Consider the following 23316-nt stretch of genomic DNA (forward strand, 5'->3'; position numbering starts at 1 on the left):
TGTGGACGTCTTCCGCCAGAACTAATGAGAATGCAAATAATGATAAGCAGCTTGCAAATGGATAAACCTACGTACTTGGTGTGCTGATAAAAGATCTTAAAGAAAGTCTTAACAGACCTTTCAAATAAATGATGCTATATTAACATCTGTATCTCATCCTTTTTTCAAACTGAAATGGGTAGCGAAGGCTAGCAGAGAATACTTTAACGAACAGTTGATTTCAGAAGTGCAGAAGATGATACAAGAAGAACTTGCAACATTCTGATAAAAAAAGATATGTTTTTTGGGGACTGATTCTTCTGTAGTCAGTGATAGTGACAGCATTACAACAGATCTAGAAACACACAATATTTAAAAGATAATGACGATAGTCTAGTTTCCTAGAAGAGACAAGCAACTGTAAATTTTTTTTTCCTTAAAGATAATACTTGTTTACCAAGTTCTGCTGCTGTTGAAGGACTATTTTCCTTTGGTGGATAATAATGACGCCACATAGGCGGAACATGAAAGAAGAAATATCTGAACAATTATTGGCGTTAAAATCAGTGAAATAAAGAGCATGCAGATTGGTCATTAACTGGCGGTACTATATTTGAATAAAAGTATTTTGAAACACCTGTTTTATATTTTGTATTTAAATACATATAGTTAAAACCAGCTTGTATTTACATTTGAAGTAAGAAAAATAACCAAGTATTTGTATTTAAATACCTTTAATAAACTATTTTGTCTTTCTCTGACGATCGTTCTATTTCATTTCCCTACAAATGGTTACACTCAGGTTTTTGTAAAGTTGACCGATTACAACTATGATTTTTTGGTATTGTAGTCGCAGAATACTACGTTTTTTCGTTTTACGAATTATTCAGTTTTGCATCTCTGAACATTTTAAGCAAGCTGACAATCTTTGCACCACTTTGAGACGTTATCAAGATAGAATTGGATATTGGTGCAGCTTTTTCAGACAGTGCAACGTTACACAAAACTTCATTATCTGCGAAAAGTCTGAGTTATTATTAATGTTGTCTTCCACGTAATTAATGTACAACATGAACACACTTCCCTGCGCCACGCCTCAAGTTATTTCTGCCCCCGTCTATGACACTTGATCCACGGTAACGTGCTGCATTCTGCCTACTATTAAATCCTTAATCCTGTCACAAATTCCGTTTGATATCCCACATGGTCGTACATCCGTTAGTAGTGCTATTCGAAAGCTGAGAAATACCTTATCCAACTGATTGCGTTGATCGTTACCCTGCAGTATGTCATGTGAGAAAAGCACGAGTTGGGTTTCACATACTAATGTTTTCGGAATTAATCCTGGCTGGCTTGGAGAATGTATTTCTGTTCAAGATAACTCATTATGTTTGAGCTCAGGATATGATCTAAGATTCTACGAAAGAGAGATATCAGTGTTGAAATGGAAATGTAAATGTCGTGTGGCTAGGGCCTCCTGTCGGGGAGACCGTTCGCCTGGTGCAGGTATTTCGATTTGACGCCACTTCGGCGACCTACGCGTCGATGGGGATGAAATGATAATGATTAGGACAACACAACACCCAGTCCCTGAGCGGAGAAAATTCCGACCCAGCCGGGAATCGAACCCGGGCCCTTAGGATTGACTGTCTGTCACGCTGACCACTCAGCTACCGGGGCGGACATATCAGTGTTATTGGACACTGTTTTGTAGAACACTTCTGATACCCTTCTACACTCATGTCCAAGGAAAACAGAACACCCTGAAAGACAAGCGCTAAGACGTTCATATTCACAAAGCATATATATCAGTATGTTCTGCAGAAATGATTAGCGTTTGAACCATGTCGACCTGCGGGTTCAAGGTCAACATCGATATCGCGGCGCAACACCACCTACCGGAAAAATGTGCCTGCAGCTCTCGTCGCGATAAACCGAAGGTAATGGATCAGTGTGACTTGGGCAGTATCGTCAAGTCAGTGAGTTTCAAAGAGGACGCACTACTGGCATGAGAGACTGCAATGCATCCGTTCGGCAATTGCAGCTCATGTGGGACGAAGTGTTTCGGTGGTGTAACGGATGTGTGCAGAATGGTTCACGGTAGGCCGTAGAACGCGACGAGATGGATCAGGTCGCACCATCCAACCCCCCCCCCCCCCCCTCATCCGAATGGTAAATCAGGGTAGATCTGCGTCCTCCTCGGCTCTGGCGCACAGTGGAACACATCGTACACTATCAGGGGTGACAGTCCGGCGCCGTTTATTCCGGCGTGGGTTACTTGCGCCTCGTCCACTTCTCCGCTTACCTTTGGCGAATGTGCAGAAACATGCTAGACGGCAGTAGTGTATGGAACGACGTCAATGGCGACAGGAATGGCGTCGGATAGTGTTATCGGACGAATCCAGATTCTGCTTGTTTGAAAATGATGGCCGCATTTCGTCCGGGGAGACCGGCATCACAGTGACTGCATCCGCACTAGACATACAGCACTAACTCGAGGAATTATAGTATGGGTACTATTGGGTACGATCAAAAATCACAGTTGGTGCGTGTCCAGGGCACTGTGATCAATGTGACGTATGTGAATGACATCCTGCGACCCGCAGCCATGCCCTTTTTGCACAACACCCCACCGCCATTTTTCAGGAAGACAACGCATGACCACTTGCTACTGCACGAACACGTGTCTTCTTGGTGTCACAGGATGTCAGCCTTTTGCCCTGGTCCGCTAGACCTCCATACTTGTCGCCAATCGAAAATGTATAGGCTGTGACCCAATGCCAACTACCACAGATGAATTTTGGAACCACGTGAATGCAGCATGGATGGCTGTACCACACGACACCATTCGCGCCATATACGCGTCGATGGCTTCACTCATGGAACAAGTTATCAGGGTGCACGGCAGACTCTGTGCTTACTTGGCAACATGACACATGATGAACCGAGGTGACTGAAATTCTAATCATTTCTGCAGAACGTACTAATGTACATGTCCTGAGAATATGAACGTCCTATCTCTAGTCGTTCAAGGTGTTCTGTTTTCTCTGAAAATGAGTGTGTTAATAGTAGACAGTTGTGACCGATGCCTTCTTACAACAACCGGGCAAAGTTTTGTGTTAGAGGGATCTGCGGTGTACGAGTATTAAGGTTAAAAGAGGGACTAACTCAGTCGAAAATCCCGTACAGAATCTGACAGGGGTTCCGTCGGTCCTGGAGCTTTGTTCAGGTTTAACGACTGTAAGTAAGCTGTTTAGGTTTTTATATTGATAACGCCACGTAGCGCTTTGTATGAAAATCACTGGCTGTGCTGTGTGTAGTCTGTGGCTGGTTGGCATTGTTGTAATATTCGCTATTGTAGGTTGGGCAGTTGGATGTGAACAGCGCGTAGCGTTGCGCAGTTGGAGGTGAGCCGCCAGCAGTGGTGGATCTGGGGATAGAGATGGCAGAGTTTTGAGAGCGGATGATCTGGACGTGTGTCCATCAGAAACAGTAAATTTGTAAGACTGGATGACACGAACTGATAAATATATATTATGACTTTTGAACACTATTAAGGTAAATACATTGTTCTCTATCAAAATCTTTCATTTTCTAACTATGCTATTCAATAGTTAGTGACTTCAGTAGTTGGAATCTTTTATTTAGCTGGCAGTATTGGCGCTCGCCGTATTGCAGTAGTTCGAGTAATGAAGATTTTTGTGAGGTAAGTGATTCATGAAAGGTATAGGTTATTGTTATTCAGGGCCATTCTTTTGTAGGGATTATGAAAGTCAGACTGCGTTGCGCTAAAAACATTGTGTGTCTGTTTAGTATTGATCAGAATAAGTAAAGAGAGAAATGTCTGAGTATGTTCAGTTTTGCTCAGCTGTTTGAAAATCAAATAACGTAAGGGGTTTATCAGCACAGTAATTCAGTAATTTTTCTAAGGGGACCTTACACGACCTATGATGTCTTTCAGTACCACTGCCAGTAATAGCTATAATCACTCCTTTTTGCAGTGGTGTTTGAATTAAACTGGGGCAGTACTCTTGTACGTTCCGCCTGGAAGTGGCATCTGTAGAAGGAAAACAGCACTTTTGTTTTTGCTTTGTTACCCTCAGCTTCAGTTCCTGTGCCATCCATCAGCTTCTGGACATAAACTTTGGTGCCACTGACGACATTTACTTATGACTAGAATTTTTTCCAGAGGTCTTACCATAAGAATCTGCTACGGCAGTCCTTGAACAATTCACGTAGTGACACAACACTTCAAAACCTGTCGGTGAGGGAGATGCATGTGGTTAGTACTTGGCTCCCCGGACGTATTTCTGACTTGTCAATTACATCCAGCTTGTCAATTAATGACAGATACTCTACGTCTTTGAGTAGGCAGTATCTGTGGGAGAGAACAGTACTCGAGGTACGTGGTACGTGGCTCTCGGTATTTCGCCCTACGCTGCTCGTGTAGCAACTTTCAGTCCCTTGACAGACGGTATTTAGATGTTCATGAGCATCAACCGACTAATTCTGTGGCCAAGAGCAGTATTCTCAGTGAAGCTGCGTTCCGATTGGTGCAATTTAATTTTGAACGTAAATATCTAGTGTCTCAGCTGAAATTAACCACATTGATTATTTTTAAATTACCGACTCTTTTACACTACTAGGACTAAAAGTTCCCTTTCTGAACTGAAGATACAACGCCCAAGAAATCGATTTATTTTATAACGAGGAAAGATCCTAGGATGAATTTCTTGATTCGTGAAGCTATTCAGGAGTTCGGGTCTGCAACTTTTGACGATGTGACACTCATTAACAGACTAGCGTAACAACCTCCTAAATAGCTGATTTATACGACAAGCGCAAACAATATACATTTCTGTTTAAGGGGGCAACTAACTGAAACACAATACGACTGTTGTAACAAGTGCGAAAACACAATTAATGCCGTAGTTGACAAATTCGTTTACTTTGCAACAGCAAACTATCGAACGCTTCCTAACAGCAAACTAGTCAACCAGCGTTAAAAGATGGACATAATGTGCTAACCATGTACCTAGCTACTACAGTTATGGGTAAATATACAACTGTAGCTCACAACCATCAACTTAACCACGAGATACGTTATGCACGAAAATAAAACAGATTCCTAAATTTCTCAACAATATATCTCTAATCGAGAAGATGTACACAGAAATTAAGGAGAACGAATGCCTGAACGAGGATACTACTGCAAAAATTTGCAGAGAGAATGATTGTAATTATCAAGTGACGTAGTATGAATGCAAATGTTGGAGAATACGCAAGTCATCACGACACACAGAAGTTTTGATACATTCAATGAAAGATAATGGGAAAAGGACAAGAAAATATAGGAGTTTTGAACTTCGGAGCGTTTTGCACCACCTGCCGCTGGAGTTGGATGTGCATTTCCGTGACGCCTTCGCGGTTGCTAAACGATACTTTAACGAAAGGCGCTACTCTTGTTTGAATCTATTCTATTTCCTCTTGTCAATCCTACCTGGTAAGGGTACCAGTCTGATTAGCTATATTAAAGTATCGATCGTAAGAGAATTCTGTAAGGTACCCCCTTCGTGTGTGAACTATACTGAGGACTCTTCCGAAGAATCTCAGTCTGGCATCTGCTTTTCTTGCTATTAAACTATTATCGTTGCTCCATTTTAAATAGCTCCGTACTCATACTCCCCATAAAAGTTAGTCCGATCGCATACGGAGGACGCAGTCTAAATCGGCAAATGGTTTCCGACTGGCTGGCAAAGCAACGCAATTCTGAAATGAAAAACTGCAGTTGCCGTGTGCGAAAGTTAAGGATAGCAGGGAGTATTGATTGTCGCACACGAGCATCTTTTGGTTACATTCGACATGTGACTTGGCCTAGTTGATTGCTCGCGCCGTAGCACACCGTTACTTTTTTTCTTTTTGAAAACCCACATGCCTTGAGATTTAAATAGACGGAATTGTGATAACAGTGGTTTGTGCTCGTTAAATCATTTGTATGCGTACACCGTTGTCTTTACATGTACCAGATATTTGTGGTTTTTCTGTCACTTTCCCGCCGTTCCTACTGTTCGTTTCCTTTGACAATGCAATTTTATCGAACGGCACAGGCTACTAGTCATACAAAAGAATACTCCCGGAATGATTTACATTTTTAAAATTTTTTTTGTACATTTGCTCACAGTGACGTGCCGGAAATTATATGTTAAACGATACATGTACAGCATGCTACGTACATATCACATGAAGTTCTTTTCCTAATTCGCACCACAAACCTCTCCTGCAATGGCCAGTCGCACCGTCTTAGGGATGCTCTCTTTAACTACACAGGAAGTGATTCGCAATCGACCGATTAGCAACTCGGGTCGGCAACGGGTTTCATTTTAGTCACTCCGTGTGCGGAGGGCCTTAACTATTTTCATTGACTGTCCGGCAATTGTGTAGTTAAGCAATAACGGGTCTCTACGCCCGTTTATTCGTAATTCCGTAATCTAACACCGTTTTAGTTCTTAGTTTTCGTCGCCAGTTTCATAGTTTTACACGTTTCAGTTTAGTAGCAGGCCTATACCATGTTGTGGTGAATCCAGTGTTTGCAGGGACATTGCTGAATGCGTACTTATCACTGCAAAACACTGCAACAACATCGCGCAGAAAACCATTATAGTGGAACTTTTAAGAAATGTTCAGTAGACAATCAGGTTTCAAGTTCCGAAGCATGCCGTCTAAAGCTATGGTGAAATATAATTATTTATTACGGAATAAATTGATTTTATATAGTTATTTTACGCTGTTAAGGAATGACACAGTTTAAAACTGTCTACATTCAAAATTCTTTGAGTTACTACGCGATACATCTTCCCGTTCTGTGAGGAAAGATCCGATGTACCCGCTCTGGATGTTTTTCTGGTCGTTAGAACTTAAAATACACGACGACAGTGCCCATTAGTACATTTTGAGGAGGAAGAGGGAAGGATGGAAGTAATCTCTGTGCATCTTTATCTCCAGTATTTCAAGCAGTGGCAGTGTCTTACCAACTGTGCTAAACAGTGTGCTAATAGCACGAAACATAGGTCGCGCAAACAAATAATTAGTGATGAACAAGTGGCAAGACAGTGTGTTCTTCGTGTTTAAATGTCTCACGAAGTTGTTTAAATGTCTCACGAAGTTCACACGGTGAGATCAGCAAAAATTATGTTAATTCTGCCTGATGTGCGCTGTACCAACTCAGTAACAGTTCAATAGTACGAGGTTAATCCCAAAAATACGGTCTCCTATTTTTTTATAAGTACATAGACCTGTTTATTTCTACAATGGTTTACATCAGTTTACAGCTTGAACATTTAGCTATTTTTCGACATGATCACCATTTCTGTCGATGCATTTTTGTAGAAGCTGTGGCAGTTTTTGTATGCCCATGCCATACCAGCTCGCCGCCATGCTGTTCAGAAAGTTATGAACCTCTTCTTTCACCTCGTCGCCGGAGCTGAATCGCTGGGACCACAATTAACGCTGACAGGTACTGTGAGACTCTGAAAAAACTCAAACGGGCAATTCAGAACCGGAGAAGAGGAATGTTGAGTAAGGGCGTACACATTCTCCATGACAACGCTCGCCCACACATCGCTCGGCAAACCGTTGCTGTCATGCACCAGTTTCTGTGGAACATAATCACCCACCCACCCTATAGTCCTGACGTGGCGCCCAGTGACTATCACCTGTTCCCTAGGTGAAAAGAACATTTGGCCGGAAGCGATTCAGCTCCGACGACGAGGTGAAAGAAGAGGTTCATAACTTTCTGAACAGCATGGCGGCGAGCTGGTATGACATGGGCATACATAAACTGCCACAGCTTCTACAAAAATGCATCGACAGAAATGGTGATCATGTCGAAAATAAATTAAAAGTCAAGCTGTAAACTGATGTAAACCATTGTAAAAATAAACAGGTCTATGTACTTATAAAAAAATAGGAGACCTTACTTTTGGGATTACGCAGGAGACCTTACTTTCGGGATTACCCTCGTAGATGAGACACAGGATTCGAGTAACGTCAAAATGGTTCAAATGGCTCTCAGCACTATGGGACGTAACAGCTATGGTCATCAGTCCCCTAGAACTTAGAACTACTTAAACCTAACTAATCTAAGGACAGCACACAACACCCAGTCATCACGAGGCAGAGAAAATCCCAGACCCCGCCGGGAATCGAACCCGGGAACAGGAAGCGAGAACGCTACCGCACGACCACGAGCTGCGGACTCGAGTAACGTCAGTATTGCTGATGATGTAAAGCAACAATAAAGACGAAGCAAAAATGACGACTGTAATTGGTGATTCTACAATTTGATGATCTCTGATATATATAAGTGTGAGAGATTTTTGTCAAATAAAAGCATTTTTTATAAGAACGGTTCTTCTTCGTAATGTGTAATTAATAGCTTGATGACACTGCAACCCTCACGCCGTCAAACAGCATTTGTGGACGAATCGCCGGAAATATCAGAGAGAACGAATGAAGTTCACAGATAGATAGAACGGCGGTATGCGGTACATCCTTTTACATTCACGACTAGCTTCAAGGAAACAGAACTGCATAAACGAAGTTAGTGTGATCATTGGGGGCCGACCTCTTCCGAGAGTAAATGGAGCCCGCTGCGATATGCGTCGCTAGGACAACGCAGCTACTTTGTGCTACATTTTATCTGCACTTCAGTTCAGTGGTCAGCAAGCCATAAGGCTGTTTGAATTTCACACAGGTGGCACCTGCAAGTCTTCCGCTGACCAGGTCATCCTCCAAATTACGGAGGGCCGAGCAGTTTAAAGTGGAAAATGCCGCGCAAGTAGAAATTGCATTTACTCATTCGTGATGAATATTAGGAAATAAAAGTCACATCAGACATTAGAAAACGAGAAATCCTGCGGCCGTCTACTGAGCTAAATCCCAACTTTTGGATTGTCCGCATATTATCTAACAGTCTTCAACCGAATGGATAATGCCCAGCTCCAGTTAAAAATATCTACTTTACACACCAAAGAGTGATTGTCAGAATACTCATACACGCACAGGTGTATGAGAAATAGCTGAGAGCTAATGGAAAGATTATATTTTCTGACAGATTCTTTTTTACTATACTCGTGATTCAAAAGCCACAAATATATCACATGACATGTTTTCAAACGCTGCTGGAATCGAATAACTCTTTTATTACACTTTTATGCTCCAGAGTACAATCAATAACCCACAAACACTTCCGACGATTAAATTACAAGTAGAATATAGGTAATAAAACAGCTGCAAAAACGTCTCTCTTCTCCTTTAGATTTTGAACTTTCACATAGGTAATAACACACTAAATTAGGAATGGTAAGTGACTTGTTCTCATTTGAATGTGTCCACGTTAGGGGAAAAACCATGCAAATCCCACAGCGAAACGACGGGACTGCAAAATTTGGCATAGTTCTAACGTGTCACACGCGACGTATTTATCTGCGTGTTTATAAAGCATTTCAAGTTAGTTTTTGGACCAGTTGCTGGAATGGCTGTTTCTCATCATTTCTGAGTCGGGCTTGGTGCTCTAGTGGTAAAGCATGGGCTTGGAAACTGAAAGGTCGCGGCTTCGAACCCTGGTTGCAACACGGAATATTTAAGTTTGCCTTTAACCTGGCCTTTACCTCTTAATGCTTTGAAGATTCGGCAGTAACGACACGTAGTTCGGATTACACGTCCGACTGTAGCTTCCATATTACATATTTTTACTGGGGTTCGTTAGGAACATGCACATTGTCGGTTGGAGTGCAACTGAGACTTGCACCAGGCTGTTGAACCATATGAAATTATTGCATCATTTCTAAGAAAAATCCCGTCACTATCGAACTCCGTGTTCATTCCGGGATGTTTCCGTTAGCGTGTTGCGTGTGCAATCTTATGGGACTTAACTGCTAAGGTCATCAGTCCCTGTTTCCGTTAGCAGCTGACAGTATATTCAGTTTACAATCGCTGTTGACACTAAAAGTAAATAAACAATATTGACCGATGTTATCGTCAACCGTTAAAATTCGTTATCACGAAGAAGCGGTCGATTGTAAATTCAGCCTGACATTTACAGAAAAGTTATTTTACGCAACGGCTCATAACCAGACGTCAATAGCAAGGCCCAGAATATAATAAGTAAACTGGGGAATAAATTAAGAAATCTGCACTGAAACTGATTTGCTGTTGCCTCTCTCCGACCCTTGAACGCTCTGTAAGCTGTGGAAAATATTGTTGATTCCAATGAAGAGTGTGGAAACAATTGCAAATGAGTGGTAGAAAACAAAAATCTTAATACAATTAATTTCTTCTGATGGGAAGTAGTAAGGAGATTCACAATTATGCATTCCTATTTGAAAATGCTTGATAATAGAACTGCATCCAGATTAAATTAAGTAACAAGATCAGCAGGACAGAAAATGAAACCTATACAACTTAAATGGAGAAGGAGATTATTTAAAGGAGTAATTAAGGAATAGACGATGAAGAAAGTAAAAAAAAAAGGTAATATCAAATGGAACGAGGCAACTACTGTATTAAACAGAAGCCGGGAACTGCAAGCAAAGCTGCAAGAACAAATAGAATATGCCAATTCAGAGTAAAGTGACTAATAGGAAATATCCAGGAGAGAATATGAGAAGAAAAAATGAAAATTTGATACGAGAAATGATTGAAAACAAAAAAGTATGAGCACAACAAAAGAGAAACCACACTTCATTAGTTCAGACAACAGATGGTAGTTATCAGAGAACAAAGAGAATGTTGTACAAGCGGTCCAAGATTTCTGTTAATGTATAAGAAACAAAAATAGACGCCGGCCGAAGTGGCCGTGCGGTTCTAGACGCTCCAGTCTGGAACCGAGCGACCGCTGCGGTCGCAGGTTCGAATCCTGCCTCGGGCATGGATGTGTGTGATGTCCTTACGTTAGTTAGGTTTAATTAGTTCTAAGTTCTAGGCGACTGATGACCTCAAAACTTAAGTCGCATAGTGCTCAGAGCCATTTGAACCACAAATAGACGATAAAGATATTCTGGAAGTAATACCAAACGAGGTGTGCAAACCCATTCGGTGTACGAAGAAAGAGAAGGCCCTGGGAGATTAATTAGAGGAAAATTTATTCATAAAAAACTTCCAAAATAATTTATGTAAAGTAAGGGAATAGTTTAAAACAAGAACAATGGTGTAATTTTTGTACATTACAAAACAGTAGACTGACAGACATGCTACAAAAAGAAGCTAGAGGCCCATAAGCCTCCTCCCCTATCACACAAAGATATTCACCAACCGCAGAGAGGTGGAACCACTATTGTTCAGCCAGAGGAGCAGGCTGGCCGGCTATAGAAGTGGTCAAGTGGTGAATGGAATTACAGCAACGATAAATGACAGTGAATTCACACTTCATCTGCGGGTCATAGAATTTGAGAAAGCTTTTGAATTGGTTTTAGCGAAGTAGTAGGAAGACATTGATATTGATTCAACGTGTGTTAGTACGCGTAAGCAAATATACTTAAATGCTACAGCTTTCACAAGGGTAATGGGAAAATCGGAGAACAGGCTATACCGTCAATACCATTCTGTAATGTGGAAGAGGAAGTTTCCAGATCCTTAAACCGGGAACGAATGTGTGTTAATGGAACATATGTGAATTATTTTTAATTTTGCTGGTGACATTATACTGTTTGCATCTAGCTGCAGAGACCACGAGTACAAGATGACAGAGGCTGGAAAGTGTACAGAGTCACACAGGCAGTCGTTTGCCCTTCGCTAGGTGCGAAGACAAATTGTAATAATGGTACAAGTTACACTATCTATGCACTATACTGTGGCTTTCGAAATATTTCTGTACTTTGTGTATTATTTCTCACTCGGAACAATTATTTATTAGTAACTTCACATATTATTGTACGTAGTAATTGTACTATCAAAAATTGACACTTAGAAGTACAGGGTGATTCAAAAAGAAAGAACAGATTTCATTTGTTTACTACAGACCATCTGTGAAAGACAGAAACACATTACCCGTGTCATTGGAGAGAGGAAGGTTCAGATTTTTATGTTCCCACAGGTACTATACCAAACACTCAACATGAGCAACGTGCGTTACTCGAGAAGCATCGGAACAGTAGTCCATTTCATTCCATGCACGAATCAACAGGTCCCTTTTTATTGAATCGACAGTTTCAACAATTCGATTTCTCAGCTCTTGTAGAGTAGCTGCCATAAATGGAACAATGACTCTTTTAATGACTCCCGCAGGAAAAAAAAAATCACAAGCTGTGAGGTCTGGTGACCTGGGAGGCCAAAAGCAATGAACAAGAAATTATTGTCCACCTCTTCCAATCCATCGTTGTGGGACGGTGTTGTTAAGATAACGCCGCACCTTAGGATGAAAGTGAGGCGTGCGCCGTCATGCATAAAAATGAAATGCTGTAGAGGAAACAACAAATTTTGCATCAGGTCCAGGTATGCTATTCCTATCAGAGTTTCCTCCACAAAAAAGAAAAGTGCATAAAATCTATGGACAGAAACGGCTCAAAGCACATTCTGTTTCAGTGAGTCCCATTCATGTTCGACGCCGATGTCAGGAATTTGTGGCCATCGAATTATTACATTAAGGCGGTTTAATTTACGCAATGGATGAAACGTCGATTCGTCCGAAAAGATGAGTCGTTCGGAATAAGTGTCGTCTGCCATACCCTGGAGAAGTGAAACGCAAAATTCGTAGCTTTGTTACGCTCGCCGGGACGCAATTGCTGCAGTAACCTGCAACTCGAAAGACTTCATACGCAGCTGTTGTTTCAGAACACGCCACACCCTTGTTTGAGGAAGTTGAAGTTCCTGGTCTGCCCGCTTGTGGACTTCTGGCGGGCTCCGTGTGAACGCATCTCCGGTATGCTTGACATTTACATCAGATGTACGTGGCAGACCAGTGCTCTTCCCCTTGCATATGCAAACAACTTCCAAGAATTTTGTATGGCAGTCATAAATCTGTTTGTGCAGAGGTGGCTTCTTGCTGAGTCGACTGCGGAATACACGTTGCACCTGAACAATGGATTGAATAAGCGCAAATTGAAATCACAAAAAAAAGTTCAAATGTGTGTGAAATCTTATGGGACTTAACTGCTAAGGTCGTCAGTTCCTAAGCTTACACACTACTTAACCTAGGACAAACACACACGCCCATGCCCGAGTGAGGACTCGAACCTCTGCCGAGACCAGCCACAGAGTCCATGACTGCAGCGCCTAAGACCGCTCGGCTAATCCCGCGCGGCTTGAAATCACAAAATGGTTTCCCTTATGGTGTAGCCACCGTGTTGCAACAAACAACATCGCAGCTGTGTCAAAACTTTGGACCTTCCTCTATCCAGTGACATGCGCAGTGTGTTTCTGTCTTTTATAGTTTGTAACAAACAATTGAAATCTGTTCTTTCTTTTTGAATGACCCGGTAAAAAATATAGATGTCTTGCCTCATGCAGTTATGCTTTATACGGGGTCTGTTTTATCGTATTAATGAACATCTCAATCTACTGCTGCGGCTTCTTTTGATACAGGAGCAAAGAGAGCCACGCCTGCAATGGGCTGCGCCCAACAGCAACACTCGGCACAGGAAGTGTTTTTTTTTTTTTTCTACGGATTAAAATGCTTTAGTTTTCGATTAATGAAGTCACGGCTGGTTCTGAACCCATTCTTCCATATCTGTGGCGATGCTTCTTCTCTAATGATATCTGCTTAGACGACACGTTAAGTTCAAACATCCCTTCTACCCGTTGTGGCTATTAAAGGCGCCACGGGTATGTGCTGCGCTTGGCCTGGGTTCAAACGTAATGAGATACCTCGGATGAAATCACTTTGCCATACCAACCAGCTTGGATTCAGAAAACATCGGCCATGCGGGAGCCAACCCGTGCTCTCTGCCGTGCCGTGAAGAGCTGGTTCTAAGGGAGGGGTGAGGAGGGGGGGAGGGGGCGACCGTACTACCGCCTAGGGCAGCAGGTTTTTGGGGACGACAGAATCATAAATTTTAATATGGCTTCAAAAGGACAAATTAAACAATACAATGAAAGTTTGAGAATAAATTGGAAACAAAGGCTCTAGTGTCTTGCTGGAAAGTATCTACTGTATTGTGACACAGATGACAAATGAAATACTGTAGTCGGTCATCCTGGGTGCATGTTTCAAAATTACAAAAGTTTGTTAGTAACAGCTTTGCCAGCGCAGTTTCTATCATGCCTCTACACAATACTTGAAAAGTACTTCCGTCAGCTTGAAATCCTCTACAGAAGTGAAAAACTTCGTAATAGAGAAACAAAGATAAATGTCGGCATGTGATGGCCTAACAGTTCCATAAATATCTATAGCAGTATAGCTGAGGAAAATACTGTGTATTAAATAAATTCAAAAAAAGTGAAATATACACTGCCCGATTAATACGATTTAATTTCTCTACTTCTTGCCACTTTCCTCTAAATTGATTTTTTCTGCTTCGTCTGTAACTTCTTTTACGTTTTCCCTCATTCCCTTTCCTATCTCGGTGTTGAAGACGTAATCAATATACTGTATATTAAAATCTCATGGAAGAAAACCTACCAAACCTTATTTTGGAGCTGAAGCAACTAAACTGCACTGTACGAACTGACTACCTAGTAACGTCGAATTTCGCACTGTGTTCGCATTTCAACAACTTTATTTGGGATTTCATTGTTACTTTTCGCTACGAAAAATTAAATTTCTTTCAAAATTTCTTGCTTTGAGCCATCGTGATTGTGGTATGCCCGAAAACACGCCTTCCCGATATGCGAACATAGCCGTTTCTCGTTATCTGTGAGGGCTATTCGAAAAGTAAGAACGATCGGAATGGAAACCACAGTGAAAATCAAAAGTGTTTTATTTGCGACAATTAGCTACACCTTCCACACACTTCTCTAAATAGTCGCCGTCCCGACTTAGACATCTCTGGTAGCGTTGTTCCAACTTTCCAGTACCCTCGTCATAGAAGACAGCCTCCTGTGCTCTCTGACAATTTACTACGCTGGACTGCAGCTCATTCTCTGTGCCAAAATACAGGGTGATTCAAAAAGAATACCACAACTTTAGGAATTTAAAACTCTGCAACGACAAAAGGCAGAGCTAAGCACTATCTGTCGGCGAATTAAGGGAGCTATAAAGTTTCATTTAGTTGTACATTTGATCGCTTGAGGCGCTGTTGACTAGGCGTCAGCGTCAGTTGATGCTAAGATGGCGACCGCTCAACAGAAAGCTTTTTGTGTTATTGAGTATGGCAGAAGTGAATCGACGACAGTTGTTCAGCGTGCATTTCGAACGAAGTATAGTGTTAAACCTTCTGATAGGTGGTGTATTAAGCGTTGGTATAAACAGTTTACAGAGAATAGGTGTTTGTGCAAAGGGAAAAGTTCTGGACGGCCGAGAACAAGTGATGAAAATGTAGCACGCATCCAGCAAGCATTTGTTCGCAGCCCAGGAAAATCGACTCGCAGAGCTAGCAGAAGCTGCAAATTCCACAATCAACTGTATGGAGAGTCCTACGAAAAAGGTTAGTAATGAAACCTGAACGTCAACTACCCGAGGCGATGGATCGGCCGCCAGGCAGCCCGTGACAGAGCACTTCATCACTGGCCTCCAAGAAGCCCTGATCTTACCCCCTGCGATTTTTTCTTATGGGGGTATGTTAAGGATATGGTGTTTCAGCCACCTCTCCCAGCCACCATTGATGATTTGAAACGAGAAATAACAGCAGCTATCCAAACTGTTACGCCTGATATGCTACAGAGAGTGTGGAACGAGTTGGAGTATCGGGTTGATATTGCTCGAGTGTCTGGAGGGGGCCATATTGAACATCTCTGAACTTGTTTTTGAGTGAAAAAAACCTTTTTAAATACTCTTTGTAATGATGTATAACAGAAGGTTATATTATGTTTCTTTCATTAAATACACATTTTTAAATTTGTGGTATTCTTTTTGAATCACCCTGTATTGTCTTCGTAGCCAGTAGTTCATCTGAATAGAGATGAAAATCAGAAGGAAGCAATTCCGGGCAGTATGGTGGGTAATCATACACTTCCCATCGAAAACGTTGCAGGAGCGTCCTCATTGGCCCTGCAGTGTGCGGCCGAGAATTGTCATGAAGAAGGAAATGCATGAAAGTTACGTTACTACACTGCTGGCTATTAAAATTTATACACCAAGAAGAAATGCAGATGATAAACGGCTATTCATTGGGCAACTATATTATACCAGAACTGACATGTGATTACATTTTCACGCAATTTGGGGTGCATAGATCCTGAGAAATCAGCACCCAGAACAACCACCTCTGGCCGTAATAACGGCCTTGATGCGTCTGGGCAATGAGTCAAACAGAGCTTGGATGGCGTGTACTGGTACAGCTGCCCATGCAGCTTCAACACGATACCACAGTTCATCAAGAGTAGTGACTGGCGTATTGTGACGAGCCAATTGCTCGGCCACCATTGACCAGACGTTTTCAGTTGGTGAGAGATCTGGAGAATGTGCTGGCCAGGGCAGCAGTCGAACATTTTCTGTACCCAGAAAAGCCCGTACAGGACCTGCAACATGCGGTCGTGCATTACCCTTCTGACATGTAGGGTTTCGCAGGGATCGAATGAAGGATAGAGCCACAGGTCTTAACACACATGAAATGTAACGTCCACTGTTCAAAGTGCCGTCAATGCGAACAAAAGGTGACCGAGACGTGTAACCAATGGCACCCCATACGATCACGCCGGGTGATACGCCAGTATGGCGGTGACGAATGCACGCTTCCAATGTGCGTTCACCGTGATATCGCCAAACACGGATGTGACTATCATGATGCTGTAAACAGAACCTGGATTCGTCCGAAAAAATGACGTTTTGCCATTCGTGCACCCAGTTTCGTCGTTGAGTACACCATCGCAGGCGCTCCTCTCTGTGATGCAGCGTCAAGAGTAACCACAGCCATGCTCTCCGAGCTGATAGTCCGTGCTGCTGCAAACGTAGTCGAACTGTTCGTGCAGATAGTTGTTGTCTTGCAAACGTCCCCATCTGTTGACTCAGTGATCGAGTCGTGGCTGCACGATCCGTTACAGCCATACGGATAAGATGTCTGTCATCTCGACTGCTAGTGATACGAGGCCGTTGGGATCCAGCACGGCGTTCTGTATTACCCTCCTGAACCCACCGATTCCATATTCTGCTAACAGTCATTGGATCTCGACCAACGCGAGCAGCAATGCTGCGATACGATAAACCGCAATCGCGATAGGCTACGATCCGACCTTTATCAAAGTCGGAAACTTAATGGTACGCATTTCTCCTCCATATACGAGGCATCACAACAACGTTACACCAGGCAACACCGGTCAACTGCTGTTTGTGTATGAGAAATCGTTTGGAAACTTTCCTCATGTCAGCACGTTGTAGGTGTCGCCACCGGCGCCAACCTTGTGTGAATGTTCTGAAAAGCTAATCATTTGCATATCACATCATCTTCTTCCTGTCGGTTAAATTTCGCATATGTAGCACGTCATCTTCGTGGTGCAGCAATTTTAATGGCCAGTAGTGTATTTTCTAGGCATCTTTACGCGCTCACTGTGGGCTCTGATCTTAAAAGAGCGACGTGACGATATCTACGGACATATTGCAGATGCTGCTCAACATCCGTGCGAAACTTCATAGGATTTTCACTGTGGTTTCCATTTCGTACCGATTGTTCCTTACTTTGCGAATAGCCCTCGTACTACGGACACACTAAACAGGTAATTGTGACATATACACTTTTTTCCACAAATAAAGCATTTATATGTAGTCATTCCCTGTCCTATTGCTTTCCACTCTGTTCAGTGCAAGCTCCGACGCTACCGCCGAAAAGTGCTGTCGACCTTATCCGAGATGTTTTCACACGGAGCCGTCGGAAGTCTACAAGAGAGCAGCCAGGAACTTCAAGTTCCCTAAACAACGGTGTGGCGTGTTCTGAATCGACGCCTGCAAATGAAGCCTTACGAGTTGCAGTTACTGCAGCAATTGCGTCCCGGCGACCGTAACAAAGGTACGAATTTTTCGTTTCACTTCTCCGGGTTCACATCTGTTCCATTAACACATATTCGTTTTTCGTCTTCCCAGTGTAAGGATCCGGAGACTTTCTTTTCGACAGTGGCAACCAGTACAGGTCTTGCACCTCACGCCCCACTCTACTCAGGGAACGAGAAAACGTGAACAGATTTTATTTATGCAATCTGCGTCCAACATAACTTTATTTTCGTTAACGTAATTAATTTTCGAGTTGTACTTAAAACGTATTCGATGTTTCATTGACTGGGACCATACGCCTGGCTCTGGTCTTAAACACACAGATATGTCAAAAATGTTTATTAGTAAGTGTAATATGTGAAAATAATACGACATAGATAAATGACATTGTGAGATAGATTGACTATGTCTGAGACTGCAAGGAGGGGGGGGGGGGAGACGGCGCTTGAAATTTTCGCACAGGCAGCAAAATCCCTGTAGCTGTCCCTGTTCACGTGACATCTTAAGTCGAGATTCAGGCCGTTGGCTGCAGTAACCCCTGAGTTCCGGAAAGTATTAGACTCGAGACTACATAAACTTTTAAATGAAAGTGCGATCGTATGGCGTACCGTGACTGGACTGCGAATTTCTTGGTAGCGATATCGCAGCATGGAGAAGTAAGTTGAGGCATTGCATGTAAATGACTTGCCAGATGATGTTCATAGTAACCACGGACTTCAACAGGTTGTGTAGTTATCTATAACGAAGTACTGCCTGAAAAGAGCTCCATAAATACTCAGTCAGTTCCAAATAAGATTTCAAAGAGTACCAGCTCTCTTCAACTGTTCAGAAATGTAAAATCGTGCACTTCACTAAACGTTTAAACGTGGTATCGCATAGCTGCAATATCAATGAGTCACGAATGAAGCCGGTGGGATCAATTGATAGAAATATCTGAGTGCAAAGATTTATAGTAGGGGTGGGAAAGACCAGCTGCTTACAAGCGATACTGGTATTTTAGTTCTGAATAACTGATATTTTTTCGGTAGTTGTTTAGCCTCGATTATAACAGGTGCTTTTTTTAAACTAATAACGAGGTCGAGCAACAAAAGCATGATATAAGATTTGGTACAAAGTTGCTGAGACAGTAATGCACCTGTTACCAAGTGGCGCAGGCTATTAGATGGTACGGGTGTACACGCAGTGTGCAGGACTTTACTATCTGGTCTACATGGTAGTTTCTCGCTGTCATCGTCGGACATCACTTGTATTACATTGCGCCATCCCTAGTCTGGAAGTCTTTTGCGAAGTGCGGATCCAAGGAACTACAGTGCTGCATTTGCTTTAAAAAATTAAAAACTGGAGCAGCCACAACAAACTTTCGACATCATTCGAGGGGAAAATTTAAAACTTAACAATTTATTCATAGTACACAATAAAAATAGAAAGCAACTGATCTGCGGCCTACATAATATGCCTGCATAATATGCCTTTATCTGCTTCTAGCCCATGAAAACGGACAAATTAACAAGACAAATAGAGTCCTTCAACCTCAGTTTTCAGCCTTTAGCATTACTATTCGTAATGGTCAAATAGTGCTATTATCAACCTTGATTACAACATGGTTTTTGAGCAGAGTTTCAAAAAACTGGAATCAAAAGGAGAATACTAGTGTTTTTTTTTGTAGCACTCAATCTCTTATCACTTTTAGAGAAAAGCAGCGAACGGTGGACGGAATAAGTTTTATTTTTATTATGTCTTTAATTTAATATTTTGATTCTACATATCTTGAAACTCAAAGGAGTCAAAATATTTCAATATTTGTTCGATTTTTGCGTTCATTACAGGAAATAACAGGAATAAAACACCAAAAAACGTTTATTTCAGAAACTGGTTATCTTGAGCATTTTTAACAGCCAGGTTAAACTGGCGCTGAAAAAACCGGATATAACCGAACTCTGGCTGTTCAAAATGGTTCAGGTGGCTCTGAGCACTATGGGACTTAACAGCTGAGGTCATCAGTCCCCTAGAACTTAGAACTACTTAAACCTAACTAACCTAAGGACATCACACACATCCATGCCAGATGCAGGATTCGAGCCTGCAGTCGCGCGGTTCCGTACTCACTGGCTGTTTCAGCGATAACCACCATCCCTAATTTGTAGGGATGTGAAATGGAACGATCATATTAGCTCTTTCGTAGGTCAAGCAGGTGCGTGGTAGACTTCACTTCATTTGCAATATACTAAAGAGAAGTGATCATTCTGCAAAGATGATTTGCTCGCAAAACACTCGTGAGACATATCCTAGAATATTGCTCAGGTGTGTGGAACTCACATCAAATAGGGCTAACAGGGGATATTGAACGTGTGCATAGAACGCCAGCACGAATGGTCACAGGGGTGTTTGATTCGTGAGAGTGTCAGGAATGCGGTGACAAACGTGAATTGGCAGGCGTTTAATCTTGGAGACAACTACGAGAATGAATCAGATATAAACTGTAATGTTTGATTTACGCACCTTTTTCTAAACGGACACCGGCGCGATCTCTGCTCGTAGTTGCTTTCGTTTCCAGAGATTGTTCTCTAGCAAGAATGTTGTACCGTTTCTGTAGTCAGAATCGTAATATCAGGGCACGAGGTATTGTCACCTGTTGCGCGACGCATTATAATCAAGTTTCTCGCAAGAGAGGGCGTAAAACTGTTCGAAATTTTGTAAAGACTTGCGGTACAGTTCGGAGACATGGCCCTGAGCAAAACTCAAGTGTACGCGTGGCACAAACAGTTTTTACGAGGGCGAGAAACAGTTGAGAATGCAGCTCACCGACGTCGTCCGAGGACCAGCATGCCCAAGGAGAATATTCGCATTGTTAGCAAGATACTGAAGACGATCGCGGAACAGGTGCTGGAATTGCTACTGATGTTGGCTTAAGCTGCAGTACTGCTCAGGCTATCATTAGTGACAGCCGTGGACTTCTGAAATTGTCTGCAAGGTGGGTGTCTCTTCTTCTGACTGCAGAGCACAAATTTCATCGTTTCGAGGTTTGCAAACGGGACTGATTCTCTAACAAACTAGAGAGGAACAATTTTTCCACCGGATTGCGGCCTGCGATAAAACGTGGGTGTACCATTACGCCCTGAAATCGAAAAAAAGAGCCATGGAATGACGCAAAGAGGATGAATCTGCGCCCGTAAAAGCCAAAATGTCCTCGGGGAAGGTTCTTCCAACAGTCTTTTTTTATTTTCAAGGAATTTTTCTCGCCGATTTTCTCCACTAACGTCGTACTGTGGACGCTGCATACTACTGCCAACTTTTGGACAAAACAAAACGTGTATGTCGTCAGAAAAGCGCGCATTTCCAATCCGAAGTGTGATCGTGCTTCATAACAACGCTCGACCCCATAAAGTTGCCTGAACTCAACAAAAAATTCAGGAATTGCTTTGGACAGCGCTAGAATACTCTCTCTACAGTCCGGACTTATCGTCCTGCGATTTTCGTTTGTATGGGCCACTAAAAGAAGCTGTCGGAGGATACAAATTTGATGATGATGGCGCTATCGAAGTGCTCGTGTCAACTGGCTGCTGTCACAGCCTCGTTCATCTTACGTAAACGGGTTCAAGAAAGTGACTATCGGCTATGAAAAATACGTTCACCGTTCAGGAGGATATAAAAAAGAAAAATAAGTTCATGTGTATGGGTTTTTCTGAGGCTTAAAGGGGGTAGGACGTCAAACGGGGCGACTTGGAGCAGGAGAGGCACCACAGGACATTTTAATTTCCACTGTCTGTACTTTTAAAAATAAATTCATAAAACTTTAACAGCATGACCAGGAAGGATTCAGGATTCATACTCATAGCAGTGGAAGCTCAAAAACGTAACAAAACACATTTTTTTTACATGTGAAATTTCATCATTTTTTCACTTACTACTGGCTGCATTTGTTGCTATAGGTACACTTTTCTTCCAAAGTAAGAGAGATTCTTCGACGACTTTTGTACAGCATACAAACCATAGTTACAGGTGTATGAACTCTAGAAGTTATTTAATTTATGAAAAATCAATGAACTGTTACATTTTAAACTTCATGTTTAGAAAAAACTCAAGTTATAGTTAATTATCTCAATTTTTTCCACAGTTTTTTAATAGATTTGGAAAATCCTAGAGTTTTATACACCTGTAACTACTGTTTGTACGCTATGAAAAATCCATCGAAGAATCTCTCTTACTTACGAAGAAAAGTGTACGTATAGCAACAAATGCAGCCAGTAATAAGTGAAAAAATGATGAAATTTCACATATAAAAAAGGTATTTTGTTACGTTTTTGAACTTCCACTGCGATAAGTGTGAGTCCTCAATCCTTCCTGGTCATGGTGACAATGTTTTATGAATTTATTTGTAAAAGTGTATACAGTAGAAATCAAAATGTCATGTGGTGACTCCTGCTCCAAGTCGGTCCGTTTGACGTCCTACCACCCTTAAATAAACTCTAAAAAAAATCCATTTTATATTGGATTCACCCTAGCATGCGAAAACCTCGTTAGAAAGTTTCAACAAGGAGTATTAAGTGAGGGATCCAGGAATGTACACAGACCCTAGGAAACACTATTTAGAGCGCGCGCAGACGCTTTTAAGCAGTCATCCTCCCGCACTCCGCACGTAAACGGAGCGGGGAGGAACCTCACTCGGCACGTGCAGTATCACGACGGGGAGCACCGTGTGCTGAGCGCTCACCTTTGGCGCCGGGCACGACGTAACTGAGGTCGCGGAACTCCAGGTTGAGGCGCAGTGGGCACAGCTCGACGCCTGCTTCTGCGTCGCCGTCGGTTGCCATGACGACAGGAGCGCGTGTGCCGCGGACGCACCGACGCACTGGCAGCAGCGGCGGACAAACTGAACGTCGGCGGCCCCAGCGGACGACTGGCCGCTGCCGCAGCAGCAGCCGCTGCGCCGCCAGCCGGTCGTTGCTGTGGTGGGAGGACAGATAACGCGGCGCGGGCGGCCGCCGTGCGCGTCTCACAAGGGGACCGCACCTTCTTGTCATCACCGATTTCGTCCAGATTTGTGGTATACGTGGGGTTTGGCCAGTAATGAAAGTGACGGAAGTAGGAGCTCCAGGTGACAACCATTTAGAAAGAACCACACTGAAGAGGCAAAGAAACTGGTAGACTTGCGTAATATCGTGTAGATATCCCGCGAGCACGCAGAAGTGCCGCAACACGACGTGGCACGGACTCGACTAATGTCTGAGGGAACTGACATTATGAATCCTGCAGGGCTGTCCATA

The 23316-nt window shown here is 42.6% G+C and overlaps 1 protein-coding gene across 1 annotated transcript in view; it reads right to left on the bottom strand.

Annotated features, from left to right (window-relative positions):
• The window catches only part of LOC126092152 (ATP-binding cassette sub-family G member 4), a 334730-nt gene extending 311751 nt beyond the window's left edge, over positions 1-22979 (bottom strand). The window contains exon 1 of the mRNA XM_049907622.1: positions 22764-22979. Within this exon, the coding sequence (XP_049763579.1) occupies positions 22764-22863 (100 nt within the window). The 5' untranslated portion in view covers positions 22864-22979. The remainder of the gene's footprint in view (positions 1-22763) is intronic.
• Positions 22980-23316: the final 337 nt, after the last annotated feature.

The sequence above is a fragment of the Schistocerca cancellata genome, chromosome 7 (assembly GCF_023864275.1).
Source record: "Schistocerca cancellata isolate TAMUIC-IGC-003103 chromosome 7, iqSchCanc2.1, whole genome shotgun sequence".
Taxonomy (NCBI): Eukaryota; Metazoa; Arthropoda; class Insecta; order Orthoptera; family Acrididae; genus Schistocerca; species Schistocerca cancellata.